A 15,914-nucleotide genomic window follows, 5' to 3' on the forward strand; every position below is an offset into this window, starting at 1 on the left:
CAAGATGCCGGTATGCTTATGATTCCAAGGATCAATAAAATAATAGTGAGACGTCGAGCTTTTAGTTACAGGGCCCCTAAACCTTCGATCTCAGCTTTTAAATCCTGGCTGAAGACTCACTACTTCAGTTTAGCATATCCTGACTAGAGCTGCTGATTAACTGTACAGACTGCATCTCTGTTGTTAGTCATTAGCACTTAAACATAAGTAACATGATAGTTATAATTTGATACTAACCCTCACCTATTCTGTTTCTCTTCTCGATACTCAAATGTGGCACTTGGTGCCACGGCCCACCTGCCAAGTTGTTTTGCTTGCCTAAGGTAAAGTCATCTCTGATGTTTGTGCAAAATTTACCCTCAACAAGTTTCCAACTGTGTCTCCCATTCTTGATTAACTAATATTAAAGAAACAAATCGATCGACTTTCTTTTATACTTTTGAATACTCAATCATCTCACCTCTTAATCTTCTTTTTGCTTAAACTGAAAATGCTCAGCTGTTTTCATTTTCCCTCATAACTCATTCCCTGTAGTCCTGGAATCAGCTTAGTCGTTCTTCTCTGGACATTTTCTAGTGCTGCTACGTCCTTTTTGTAACCTGGAGACCAGGTGAGGCCTTACCAGTGTGTTATAAAGCTTAAACATAACCTCCTTGTAATTGTACCCCATTAACATTCTGTTAGCCTTCTTAATGGCTTTTGAACACATGACTTCTATCTAGAAGGTTGTTAGTGATATGTCTGTTTTGACTCCTAAATTCTTCTCATAAGGGGTACTGTCAGTTTTCAGACCTCGCATTGTGCATTCAAATCTAACATTTTTCTTCCTATGTGCAATACTTTATATTTACTCACATTAAATTTCATCTGTGTAAGCCTGCATAATGTTCAAGTTCCTCTGTAATTATTCAACAGATTCCAGATTTCCTGCCACTCCTTGTAGCTTGGTAACATCTGTGAACTTAAACATCTTGTTATTTATATTTAAATCATTTGTATGTATTAAAAATAGTAGCGGCCCTAGCACTAACCCTGTGGGACACCACTCTTAACTTCACCCGATTCTTGATTCCTTGCACCATCACCTTCTTCTCCCTATGCTTTAACCAATTCTGCACCCATCTACACATTGAACTCCCACCTATATTAGTTTGATGCCCAACCTTTCACGTGGTACCTTACCAAATGCTTTCTGAAAGTCAAGATATATAACATTGTATGCACCATTCTGATCATATCCTTTTATTGATTCTTCATAGAATTCCAGCATGTTAGTAAAACTTGACTTCCCTTGTCTGAACCCATGCTGACTGTTCAGTAAAACTCCTGTTTTTGCCATGTGTTACTCAATCTTATTTTTAATTATTGCTTCCATTATGGATGGATGCTTCCATTAATTTAACTGATGCATATTAGGGTTACTGCCAATAGTTACTTGGATCTGTCTGATCCTACTTTTTATATAATGGGATAATATTAATTTTCCAGTCCTTTAAAATTTCCTGTGTGCAGAAAACAGCCTGGGTAGCACCTCTTACTGGGTTGAAATGCACCAGTGGCCAGAGGTGCTCCAGAAGAATGTGTCATGATGCGATGGCTAGCAATACAACAACAATTTATTTCTTGTACAGCCCAAAATCACACAAGGAATGCCTAAATGAGCTTTAACAGGATCTGATTTTGACAACTTCCCAGACTTGACTCCTAAAGAAGACAAGAAAAAACTCCCTTCCTTTGTAGGGAAAAGAAAGGTAGGTTGGGTGTGTAATGGGTATCACAAAACAGAAGACAAGTGGTGCTCTTCATAGGATCACTATTTCCCTCAAGCCCAAATTAAGGATTTCAATTCACAGTATGGGCAGCCCAGCAGTTAGTGCTCCTGTATCACAGATCCAGTGTCCTGGATCTAATTTCTGCCCCATTTACTAAAGTGTCTCTTTGGGTTGTTTTCTAGGTGCTCTGGTTTTCCTCCCACATACCAAAGACACGTATACTATATTAAGTTAACTAGCAACTGTGATATTGGACCAGTACGAATGAATATGGACATGTGCCATGCAAAGACCTTGCACCCTATGCTAGGAGGACAGTCACATGGTTTCTGCATCCCTGAATAAAATACGTTAAGTAGATTAGAAGATGGGTGGATTGATAATGTCTGGTTTGAAATTTCTCTGCGTTATTTTAAATTGGCTCTGTATGAGTGTGAGTAGGTGTGCTCTGTCATGAACTGGCACTCTATCCAAAACTGCTTCATGTCTTGTTCCTGATGCTGCCATGTGACAATGAATTGAAATATATAAGTCTGAGAATATGATGTTTACATGCTTTGTTTGGGAGCTGTAAATTAATATACGTTACAGCAAACGTTTATTACTGAAACTCAGGCAACCTGTGTAACTTTTAACAGCAAGGTGGCGTTCGGTGAAGATCGAGTGATTATAATGTAGTATATTGTTTCTGTCCTGTACCGATTGGCTAGACAGAGGGACCGAGCTGGGAAAGATGTGCAGCAGGTTAGGGTGATAAAGGATAAAGGTGGAAATGTACACACAAGCAAGGAGAGTGTGTTGAGCAGATGGAAAGAGTACTTTGAGAGGCTAATGAATGAAGAGAACGAGAGAGAGAGAAGAGACTGGATGATGTGGAGATAGTGAATCAGGAAGTGCAACGGATTAGCAAGGAGGAAGTAAGGACAGCTATGAAGAGGATGAAAAATGGAAAGGCCGTTGATCCAGATGACATAGCTATGGAAACATGCAGGCGTTTAGGAGTGATGGCAGTGGCGTTTATAATCAAATTGTTTAATGGAATCTTGGAAAGTGAGAGGATGCCTGAGGAGTGGAGAAGAAGTGTACTGGTGCCGATATTTAAGAATAAGGGGGATGTGCAGGACTGCAGTAACTACAGGGGAATAAAATTGATGAGCCACAGCATGAAGTTTTGGGAAAGAGTAATGGAAGCTCGGTTAAGATGTGAGGTAATGATTAGTGAGCAGCAGTATGGTTTCATGCCAAGATAGAGCACCACAGATGCAATGATTGCTCTGAGGATGTTTATGAAGAAGTTTAGAGAAGGCCAGAAGGAGTTGCATTGCGTCTTTGTGGACATGGAGAAAGCATATGACAGGGTTCCCTTGAGAGGAGCTGTGGTACTGTATGAGGAAGTTGGGATTGGCAGAGAAGTAAGTAAGAGTTGTACAGGATATGTACGAGGGAAGTGTGACCGTGGTGAGGTCTGCGGTAGGAGTGACGGATGCATTCAAGTTGGAGGTGGGATTACATCAGGGATCGGCTCTGAGCCCTTTCTTATTTGCAATGGTGATGGACAGGTTGACAGACGAGATTAGACAGGAGTCCCCATGGACTATGATGTTTGCTGATGACATTGTGATCTGTAACGATAGTAGGGATCAGGTTGAGGAGACCCTGGAGAGGTGGAGATATGCTCTTGAGAGGAGAGGAAAGGAATGAAGGTCAGTAGGAACAAGACAGAATACATGTGTGTGAATGAGAGGGAGGTCAGTGGAATGGTGAGGATGCAGGGAGTAGAGTTGGTGAAGGTGGATGAGTTTAAATACTTGGGATCAACAGTACAGAGTAATGGGGATTGTGGAAGAGAGGTGAAAAAGAGAGTGCAGGCAGGGTGGAATGGGTGGAGAAGAGTGTCAGAGTAATTTGTGACAGACAGGTATCAGCAAGAGTGAAACGGAAGGTCTACAGGACGGTAGTGAGACCAGCTATGTTATATGAGTTGGAGACGGTGGCACTGACCAGAAAGCAGGAGACAGAGCTGGAGGTAGCAGAGTTAAAGATGCTAAGATTTGCACTGGGGGTGATAAGAATGGATAGGATTAGAAATGAGTACATTAGAGGGTCAGCTCAAGTTGGACGGTTGGGAGACAAAGTCAGAGAGGCGAGATTGCGTTGGTTTGGACATGTGCAGAGGAGAGAGGAAGGCCTAAGCAAAGGTTTATGGATGTGGTGAGAGAGGACATGCAGGTGATGGGTGTAACAGACAAGTTGCAGAGGACAGAAAGATATGGAAGATGATCCGCTGTGGCGAGCCCTAATGGGAGCAGCTGAAAGAAGAAGATATTGTTTCTGTCCTTAATTTATACTGCCACACTTTTAACTACTTCTAATGTTGCCACACTTTGGCATCATCATTTAACACAATAGCCATCTTTCTGTTGCCACCCTTCTTTGTTTGGGGCAATGAAATTTTTTTAGTTGTTGGTTCATTTTTGATGAAAATGAAACACTGTTATGTGTAAAAACCCCAGCCAGATTGCTGTCCTTGATACAGTTATGTAGGCACATCTGTCACCCACTACTATTCTTGTTTAAAGTAGCTTTAGGGCTTACTCTTTCTCCCTATAAAGTGCACACACATCATACAGTGGTCAGTTATGTTTAACATTTAAGTATTTCTAATTAGGTACATATATGTCTTTTTAATGTTTTTCCTCACTGTCATACAATTTTAAATCTGTAGAAAATGCTGGATTTAATATTTTTAGAATATCATATACTATTTTTTTCTACTTGTGTTTTAATAATTTTGAATGCAAATCAGTCATTCTTCTTTTGGTGGACATTTGTTTATTTTATTCTTCTGCCCAGTTTTCTTTTTCACCACTGTTGCCATGTCCAATGTACACTGCATTACAACCTGTACCTGAAACAGTAATTAAATAAGGTATGTCTTTATACTGTGTAAAGGAAAAACTGACACAGTTTCAACAAACGTGATGCAGCATTCTATTATTATAATAAAAATCCCAATGTTTATTAACCCAAAAAATTCTCAAACGTCTTTCATGAATGCATAAAGCAAATATGGAATGTAATAAATATATTATGTACAACAATACAAAATATACAAAAGAAACTGAAGAAATCATGTAATAAGGAAATCAAATACAAGTGACCTGCAACTTACTGGTGTTCACCAATTTACTTAAGTGCATCAAAAAGAAAATACAAACAAGTACTCATTGCGGGGATTTGTTTGCATAGTCCCGAGATAGGTTTCAGTTTAGGTTTTGGTGGATGTCATCTAATAAGGAACTCAGCTTTGCTGAAAAATCTCCTTGTAAGGCATGTATGTTTTCCTTTGCTTTAGTAAAATAAGGGGATCTGCCATATTTCAACTCATTAAAGTTTTCCTCAATCCTCTGCCTGAACTGCTCTGTATATTTTGAGTAATTTTCACAGAACTCGGTTATTTTCTCCCTTTTCTGCCTGAGAACACCATCATTGTAAATGCTGTTAGGCTGACCAGAACTATGTCTGCTTTTTATATTGACTTCCGAAGCAAACATATATGTAGTTGACATTCCTCTCTGAACATTCGATTTTAGATCTTCCAAGTTTTCCAGAAGCTGGTGAAGCAACTCATCAGTATGTCTTTCAACTTCTTTATGATCATCCTCATTGCTGAAAATGACATGTTCTCTTGCTTCTGCAAAAACCTGTTTGGCTTTCTCCTTAAACTCTTCAAAAACAGGATTTACTCTTAGATAGCTGTTCTCCATTATTTGAAAAATCCCCAGGAGAACCTCATTGTTGTCAGGGAATGTTGTGTGGTATTCTTCTTGCAATGTGCTCTCCAGTTCCTTGGTGTAGAGGCTGAACTGCTTGCAAATGTCTTCACCATTCTGGTTTATAATATTGTTCAGTTTACTAACATATGGTGCAAGATGATCCTGGATTTCAACAACATTTTGTGATATTTTCTGGTGAACATTATCAACATACGGAAACAATTTCTCTTGAAGTTCACGTAGTTCCTTGGATATTTGTGCACGCAGCTTGTCAGAGTCTAAAATCAGCTTGTTGTGGAGCTCAATAGTGAATGGTGTCAGCCTTTGATGGATATGCTCCTTGTACAGATTTAGGTTTTCAAGGCTTGATTTCCACACACCACTAGAATGAGAAAAAATATGAACTATAAATTTAGACATCATGTCAGTCTAAAACATATTTTAAAGCCTTGTATACTATGTACTGCAAGGCACAAACAGATAAATGATACAATTAAACTGGCCTTAAAAAGTATCTGAGAACTATATGAATAAGATTAATAAAGTTATGTATATTTGTATTAACATTTCCTCAGAAGAGTTTCCAACCAATGTGGTATTAACAATGCCTTCAGAAAGTATTCAGACCCCTTCACTTTTTACACATTTCGTTATGTTACAGACTTTATCATTTAAATTATTTTTTCCACCACACCATAAATGCTCAAAACCCCAGCATGACAAAGTAAAAACAAGATTTCAGAATTTTTTTTGCAAACATGTCTGTAGTGCTAGGGTGTTGTACCGTGTTAGCCATTACGAATGTAGAGAAAAGCCAAGCAAAATGACACCTTTTATTGGCTAACTAAAAAGATTACAATATGCAAGCTTTCGAGGCAACTCAGGCCCCTTCTTCAGAAGAAGGAGCCTGAGTTGCCTTGAAAGCTTGCATATTGTAATCTTTTTAGTTAACCAATAAAAGGTGCAATTTTGCTTTGCAAATATGTGAAAAATAAACTGAAATATCACCTTGACACAAGTATTGAAACACTATCTCAGTACTTTGTTGAAGCAGCTGTGGCAGGGATTATGGCCTGAAGACTCCTTGGGTATGACGCAACAAGCTATGCGCACCAGGATTTGGGTACTCTCTGCCATGTCTCCAAAAATCTGTGCTCTGGCTAGGCCCCTGAAGATCTGACCCAAAGCTACTCCTATGTTGTCTTTGCTTTGTGCTTAGGATCATTGTCCTGTTGGAGGGTAAACTTTCAGTCCAGTCTCAGGTCCATAGTGTTCTGGAGCAGGTTTTCATTGCTCCATTCAGTGTTGCCTAAAACCTGACTAGCCTTGCAAGTCCCTGCTGCTGAACATCAACCCAACAGTATGATACTGCCACTGCTTCATTGTTGGAAGAGTACTGCATAGGTAATGTATGGTATCTGATTTCCTCAAGAGGTGATACTTACAATTAAGGCCAAACACCTCAATCTTGTTTCTTATAGTCTGAGGTTCTTTATACTCTTAAATTCTTTAATGCATTCATGTATTGTCTGGCCACTCTGCCATTAAACCCAGGTTACTGGAGTGTTATAATGGTAGTTTGTTCTTCTGGAAGATTCTGATCTCTACACAGGTTCCCTGGGGCTTAGCTTCGTCACCTCACTTACCAAGGCTCTTCTTCAGTAAGATATGTGCTCTAAATGTTTTGACTCAGACTCCCACCCACTGCAGTCTGCTCTGACTCTATAGAACTAAGGGAGAAACAAAGGATATAAAAAAATCGAAGTAATCAAAGGAAGGCGTTTGTTTCTGGAATATAATCTTGTTGGAGCATAAGTCACAGTGGTACTACCAGACCAGAACTGGAAGCAGTTGATTTAGATATCTATAAATTGGACTAAATGATTTTTAGAATGCTTTAACTTTCTATAAGTATTCAAAATGTCTTGTGACCCTTATGAATGGCAGTGTCTGGTTTAATATACTGTATTCACCTTCATGAGCAAAATTAGTTGACAACTGTAAATAAGCAGCACCGCAGCACAAAGCATATTATTTGATTGCTCCTTCATCATAGTCAATTGGTGTATGTCATTTATACACAATATAGAGCAAACCTTTAGAAATAACTGCAGAATATGAGAAGTTGTTTAAAACTAGAAAAGAAAGATGGTTTACAAATGTCTTACATCTGTTGTAATGATTGCATTTCTTTATCTGTAAACATTTTGTGCAGAGTGGAGTTCTCAGAGAATAACAGTGATATACACTAAGAAACAGTAAACAGCTCTCTACAAATATATCAATATTCAATGACAGAGTTATGCCTAAAATACTACAGATAATTACTACAGGCTTTAGTTCTTGACAGAATTATGTTGAGAAACATTGTAAGGATAGGGTTCTAAATTCTTCCCAAAAATCACTCATATAGATCAGAATTCTTTCACAATTATCCTGAAGACTAATTTTGGAATTTGAATCACAGATATAATTTGGTATGTAGCATTAAATTCAGTATTAATAATTTTAATTTGATCAGCACTCACTCTTCTGTCTTAAATATTTCTGAAGATGGAGTCTTATCATTTTTCTCTTCAGCCTGGTTACTCAGGTCACTAAAATAACCCCGAAAATCATCCCTGTCAACCACTTCAGGGTTGTGGTAAGCTGGATATCCTAAAGAGCAAAAAAAAAAAAAAAAAATACACACACATATATTTATTATATATGTGTATATATATATATATATATATATATATATATATATATATATATATACATACAGTAATCCCTCCTCGATCGCGGGGGTTGCGTTCCAGACCCCCCCGCGATAGGTGAAAATCCACAAAGTAGAAACCATATGTTTGTATGGTTATTTTTATATATTTTAAGCCCTTATAAACTCTCCCACCCTGTTAACATTATTAGAGCCCTCTAGACATGAAATAACACCCATTAGTCAAAAGTTTAAACTGTGCTCCATGACAAGACAGAGATGACAGTTCTTTCTCACAATTAAAAGAATGCAAACGTATCTTCTCTTCAAACGAGCGCCGTCAGGAGCAGAGAATGTCAGAGAGATAGAGAGAGCGTGATAGAAAAACAAACAATCAAAAAATCAATACGTGCTGTTGGGCTTTTAAGTATGAGCACCGCGATAAAGCAGCCGCAAAGAAGGGAGCAAAGTGAAGGTAGTCTTTCAGCATTTTTTACAGTAGTCTCCGTATCTTCTAAACAAACAGTCTCTGTGCAAACAGCCCCTCTGCTCACATCTCCTCTGTCAGGAGCAGAGAACGTCAGAGAGAGAGAGCGAGATTAAAGCAAGCAATCCGCTCGGGGAAGCACATTGTATATCATTGAGGAGTTTTAGTTAATATGTAATACATGCTCTGATTGGGTAGCTTCTAAGCCATCCGCCAATAGCGTCCCTTGTATGAAATCAACTGGGCAAACAAACTGAGGAAGCATGTACTTTAAATTAAAAGACCCATTGTCCGCAGAAATCCGCGAACCAGCGAAAAATCCGTGATATATACTCAGATATGCTTACATTTAAAATCCATGATGGAGTGAAGCCGCGAAAGTCAAAGCGCGATATAGCGAGGGATTACTGTATATATATATATATACACATATACACACAATTCTAATTATAAACTGCTCAAAAAAATTAAAGGAACACTTTGAGATCTCAGTAGGAAAAAAATCATGCTGGAAATCTATACTAATATGGACTGGGTAATATGTTAGGAAAGGATGCCACATTGTTTGATAGAAATGAAAATTATCAGCCTACAAAGGGCTGAATTCAAAGACACCCCAAAAATCAAAGTGTTAAAATGATGTGACAGGCTAGTCCATTTTGCCAAAATTTTATTACAGCAACTCAAAATCATACTCAGTAGTTTGTATGGCCTCCACGTGCTTGTCCTAATGAGAAGACAGATGATGTCCTGGAGGATTTCCTCCCAGATCTGGACCAGAGCCTCACTGAGCTCCTGGAGTGTCTGAGGTGCAAATTGGTGGCGTCGGATTTACTGAAACATAATGTCCCAGAGACATTCTATTGGTTTTAAGTCCGGCGGGCATAGGAGCCAGTCAAATGTATCAATTCCTTCATCCTCCAGGAACTGCCTGCATATTCTCGCCACATGAGGCCGGGCATTGTTGTGCACAAGGAGGAACCCAGGACCCACTGCACCAGCATAGGGTCTGACAATGGGTCCAAGGATTTCATCCCGATACCAAATTGCAGTCAAGGTGCCATTTTCTAGCCTGTAGAGGTCTGTGCGCCCCTCTATGGTTATGCCTCCCCAGACCATCAATGACCCACCACCAAACTGGTGATGCTGAACAATGTTACAGGCAGCAGAACATTCTCAATGGCTTCTCCAGACCCTTTCACGCCTGTCACATGTGCTCAGGGTGAACCTGCTCTCATCTGTGAAAAGCACAGGGCACCAGTGATGGGAGCAAAGTGAAGGTAGTCTTTCAGCATTTTTTACAGTAGTCTCCGTATCTTCTAAACAAACAGTCTCTGTGCAAACAGCCCCTCTGCTCACATCTCCTCTGTCAGGAGCAGAGAACGTCAGAGAGAGAGAGCGAGATTAAAGCAAACAATCCGCTCGGGGAAGCACATTGTATATCATTGAGGAGTTTTAGTTAATATGTAATACATGCTCTGATTGAATGAATCTCCTCCATGCCCTTGAGACTTGCTGGGAAACACAGCAAAGCTTCTGGCAATGGTACGTATTGATGTGCCATCCTGGTGAAATTGGACTACCTGTGCAGCCTCTGTAGGGCCCAGGTATCGCCTCATGTTATCTGTAGTGACACTGACCATAGCCAAATCCAAAACTAGTGAAAAAACAGTCAGAAAAAAAATGTCAGTGGCCTTCACCTGTTAAACCACTCCTGTTTTGGGGGTTGTCTCATTGTTGCCCCTCTAGTGCACCTGTTGTTAATTTCATTAACACCAAAGAAGCTGAATCTGATTAACAACCCCCTCTGCTACTTAACTGACCAGATCAATTGCCCAGAAGTTTCATTGACTTGATGTTGTACTCTGATTAAAAGTGTTCCTTTTATATATATATATATATATATATATATATATATATATATATATATATATATATATATATATATATATATATATATATATATATATATATATATATATATATATATATATATATATATACCGCACAGTAATCCTCTTCATCACGGGTTGCTCCAGAACCCCCATGATAGGTGAAAATCCGCGAAGTAGAAACCATATGTTTGTATGGTTATTTTTATATATTTTAAGCCCTTATAAACTCTCCCACACTGTTAACATTATTAGAGCCCTCTAGACATGAAATAACACCCTTTAGTCAAAAGTTTAAACTGTGCTCCATGACAAGACAGAGATGACAGTTCTTTCTCACAATTAAAAGAATGCAAACATATCTTCTCTTCAAAGGAGTGCTGTCAGGAGCAGAGAATGTCAGTGAGAGAGAGCGCACGCAACAGAAAAGCAAACAATCACAAAATCAATAGGGCTGTTGGGCTTTTAAGTATGTGCACCGTGATAAAGCAGCCGCAAAGAAGGGAGCAATGTGAAAGTACTCTTTCAGCATTTTTTAGAGTAGCCTCCGTATCTTCTAGGCAAACAGCTTCCGTGCAAACAGCCCGTCTGCTCACAACCCCTCCGTCAGACGCAGAGTAGTGATGGGTCGTTCTTGAACGATTTGTTCATTTTGAACGAATCTTTAATGTGACTTGGGAAGAAGGAGACGTCACGTGGGAGTGATTTGTTCAGTCGCGCATGCGCATTTGCGCAACTTCCTATAGTTTCTGTATTGGAATTGATTCACCTGTTTCGAGTCTTCGGGTTTTTCGAGTCATTCGTTCATCACGTGACAGCCCCATAAGCTTAACCAACTCAGTCTGAGCCAGAAACAGAATTGATTAGTTCATCTCTCGAGTCTTCGGGTTTGAGTCGTTCGTTCATCACGTGACAGCCCCATAAGCTTAACCTATGCAGTCTGAGCCGGAAAGAGAATTGAATGAAATGACTCGAAAAATGATTTGTTCATTTTTCTGAACAAGACTCAAAGGTCCGAGTCGGTAAAATGATCCGGACTTCCCATCACTAGCGCAGAGCATGTCAGAGAGAGTGAGAGAGAACAAGAAAAGAAAACAATCAAGCACCGCTCGGGAAGCACATTGTATATCATCGAGGAATTTTAGTTAATACGTAATACATGCTCTGATTGGGTAGCTTCTAAGCCATCCGCCAATAGCATCCCTTGTATGAAATCAACTGGGCAAACAAACTGAGGAAGCATGTACTTTAAATTAAAAGACCCATTGTCCGCAGAAATCTGCGAACCAGCGAAAAATCCGTGATATATATTTAGACATGCTTATTTATAAAATCCGCGATGGAGTGAAGCTGCGAAAGTCGAAGCGCGATATAGCGAGGGATCACTGTATATATATATATATATATATGTGTGTGTGTGTGTAAAAAACAATTTTCTAATGTTACCATAATCATGATTGAGTTACACTACTGTGGGCAGGTCTCAGGAATGGAAGTTAAAAATTCAAAGGACTTAAAATAAATATTTGTTTACAAAACTATTCAGGCCAAAACAGAAAATCTGCAAATATTAATTTGTCTTTTTCATTATCTGCTACATTTTGTGTAATCATATTTATGTACGGATCAGATGACAGGAATAAACACTGCACCACTATTAGAATCAAAATATCATTATATTAAGACAGGCATCATATTTTGTAAACATGAAATCTAACTACATGATAGTAAAAGTAACAATTCAAAATGGAGGGATTTCTATTTTTCATTCATCAATTTTATTCAGCTGGAAAAAAGTGTAAAGTTATTATTTTTTCATGCTGGGAAAAATGTATAATGGTCCCTGTGTATATCTAAAAATGCACATTGTTATGTGTGTGGTGAATTCATGCATGAATTGTTCCATTGTCTAAACAAACTTCTCTCAGATGTATTACCTCAAACAGCTGGCATAGCACAGTTACCAACAATACCTGGGACTGCTGACCATTCCTGGGGACATTCATCTACACCCCACATTGGGCCAGTTCCAATCAACCTGACTGAAAGTCTTCTAAACAAAATTAACTCCTTAGAAGGAAAGTGTGAAAGCAGTGGAAGAGCTTGAAGTCACGATAAAGAAGACAACTAACCATGCCCAGCCATTAGATTGGAGTCCAAATGTTGTTAGGATATGCCACTAAATGCAGTGCCACTTCGCTAATCCTGAAAATACTCCTGTTTGTACATATTCGAATAGATATTAAAATGCTGTAGAGATATATTAATTTAAGCATGTCTATGTGTTGGTGGATTTGATGAGTGTAAAAGTACACTGTAAGAATTCCAGCAAAAATACATACACTTAACAATGTATTTCCTCAGTGAGAGAACTTTAAGACATTTAACAGTTAACAAATATTTTTAAATACATAAATTTCATTTATAATTACATTTAGGCAGTGTTGACTGCCAGTATCAATTGTTTCAATATGCAAAAACACTAATTTATACTTACTTGTTTTATTGCTATAGGCTCAAAAAAAATGCTATAATAAAACAATAAATTTTATAAAAATATTCTATGTAATATGAAAATACTGTGCTACCCATGTTCTGCGGTGATTTATGCTCCTGTCTATTTCTTGATGGTTAAATAACTAGCAACTTAGCTGTCACCTTCCTGTTAAATTAAGGTAAAAGTGTTAAAAGTATATGCCAATTTACAGTATACTGTATATCAAGTTACATGTTGAATTGCACATACATGTTGCTTTTAGTACATTACTGAGATAAGACAGGAGGTTGCATGTGTGTTAATGTGTTTGCATGTATGTGTGGACTTAGATATGCCACTTAAAGGTTAATGGTGTGCAAGTGTATGTACCTTTAATCTAACCTCAAAAGCAAGCTTCCTAAAATTTGAAAAACTGAATTCCATCATAAGAAATCCTTTCATCTCCTCCAGGAGGTGTTCTCCTGGTGCACGGTTAGCCACAGGCTCATTTCACCATGGTGGGCTAAGAAGTGCCTCTGGGGGTCTTTTCTGCCCATTACTATCAGGCAATTCAGTGCTTCTTCCTCTTGAAGAACTCTTTAAGCTAATTTTGAAATTTCTGCCCAATATACCTTTATTTATTTATTGGCTGTATCCTTGTTTTATATGTTTCTGCTGCTCTATGCATCTAAGTTTCTACAAAAGTAGAAGATACACAATTGAAAAAAGTGGATTTTTTTTTTTTCAAATTTGAAAGGCAACTGCATGGCTAAGCCATACTCTGATCTGCTATGAAAACATTACAGAAATTCTACACACATCATTTTAGCTACAGATCTGCATCATGTTAACATTCATTGTTAGAATTTTTTTTAATAACAGTAATTAATAAGTATGCTATCATATTTTAGGATTTGCATTTGTCCCAAAGATGCACAATGAACTTGTGCTGACTTTTTGTTTCAGTCGCTTTCTCATTTAACGGGGTAGCTTGTTTATAAGCTCTGCCTGCAGATTAATATATATGGCATTTTGAAGATTCTATTTTGTATTTCTTCGTGTTAGTTTGCCCTTCATTTTATAATTTAGAGGCATTAATTGATTCCTTATGTGATCCAGCAATACCAGAAAGTAATGCTATAGCAGTGGGGAACCTGAACTTTCACACCAGCACGAACTGATCCTGAAACAATTATTTGAAAGATCTGCTTACAAATAAACATCACAAAACCTTTTGAAGACTTAATTAATATTTGTACACACCTATTTACAATACATGGGGCATTTCTGCCATCGCACACTTATAAAATTTCTACCACCACAACAAACCGAACACTATTAAGTCTAATTAACTGGTATATAATTTACTTAGTTAAAAAAATATTTAGAAAGGAAACTAGTGCGCCACCCCGAGGACCGGGGTAACAGCCTCCAGTTTTGCGGAGAAGTAACGTTACTGCACCGACGGCTGAACTCAGCAAGTTGTCGAGCAGACGAGTGTCATCCGCCTCACAAATACTAACCTGTTGTGAGAGCCAGGGAAAGAAAGCAGAATCCAAACTTGACAAACATTTTTTCCATTTTGTTAAAAGGTCCTGTAAATTAGAACATAAAGTCGTTATGTGTAAATGTAATAGAAAAGTGCCCGGCCCAGAGTCCCCTGCTGTACCAAACACCCCTCCGCCCGGCTCACCTGTAGCTCGGCGACCTGGAGTGGTAGCAATCGCCTGCGCGCACAACACTATTTATACCCGAGAGAGCCTCGCGCTGAATTCTTGACCCTTATCGCTGTCAACAAACCCAACGTGGAAGTTCAAAGAGAAACATTGCGGATGATGTCATTTATTGTGAGGAGAGCGCTTTCAGATATGAAGACCTCTGACGAAATGCGACCGCCAGCTCCGAGCCAACACTGCAGGTATGATCAGCGCCGGCTGGACGAAGAGACTGTGCGCTCCACACTCAGAACTTCACAGCACGTTTCAGGTCGGGAATCCCAAGTCTCACCCAGGCCACACAATATGCATCAATTTTCTTGTACAATCACAGACTCAAAAAAAAAACCAACAAACACTATTTTGTCTTGGAATTTCTTATGAATGAGGAGACAGTAGATTCAGCTTTTAAACATCCATTTTTCACTCTTAAATATTACTCCCAAGACAACCTCTGATAAAGTGTGGAACAACAGTTCATAAATAAATAAGCTATGTAGTTCTATAATATTTATATCAAAACAAATGTGCAAAAAGCACTGAACCACAAAAAGTAGTTGTCAGTGGAATCCACAGTGCATAGATTATGTGTGCAGTTTCAACTGTGAGTCTGGAATCTACACAGCTGCTGTCAGTGTCTGGATGGCAATGCTGAATACTCTTCCACAAAGTGATGTTCAAAAAACACCACTTTGAATTTCCTCAATAGAAAAAAGACTCAAAAAATGTGTCAGTGCCACAGAATTCTGTCAAGTATTTTTTAAGGAATGCACTTAATGAAACATTTCGTAAAGCCTATTCAGTCACTCTCTCATTATAGCGCTAAGGTTAGACTGTCAGAGTACGAGAGACGCACTTTGAAAATATTTAAATAAAGTAAAAACAAGACAAGTTCATTAACAAACTAATCATGAAATTAAGAACAAGAGGTACATTTAAAAACACAATTAATTCCACTCATATATCCATCCATTATCCGACCCGCTCAACAACAACAACATTTATTTATATAGCACATTTTCATACAAGAAAAAATGTAGCTCAAAGTGCTTTACAAAATGAAGAATAGAAAAATAGAAGACATAATAAAAAATAAAA

The 15,914-nt window shown here is 38.4% G+C and overlaps 1 protein-coding gene across 1 annotated transcript; it reads right to left on the minus strand.

Moving 5' to 3' along the window:
- Positions 1-4,653: 4,653 nt before the first annotated feature.
- Positions 4,654-14,697, minus strand: LOC120535837 (apolipoprotein A-IV-like). Its single transcript, XM_039763949.1, has 3 exons — positions 14,625-14,697; positions 8,077-8,206; positions 4,654-5,930 (listed from the first exon to the last, which is right to left on the minus strand). The coding sequence occupies exons 1-3, from the start codon at positions 14,680-14,682 to the stop codon at positions 5,036-5,038; spliced, it is 1,083 nt and encodes a 360-aa protein (XP_039619883.1). The 5' UTR covers positions 14,683-14,697; the 3' UTR covers positions 4,654-5,035.
- Positions 14,698-15,914: the final 1,217 nt, after the last annotated feature.

The sequence above is a fragment of the Polypterus senegalus genome, chromosome 9 (genome assembly GCF_016835505.1).
Source record: "Polypterus senegalus isolate Bchr_013 chromosome 9, ASM1683550v1, whole genome shotgun sequence".
In the NCBI taxonomy this organism is placed as follows: domain Eukaryota; kingdom Metazoa; phylum Chordata; class Cladistia; order Polypteriformes; family Polypteridae; genus Polypterus; species Polypterus senegalus.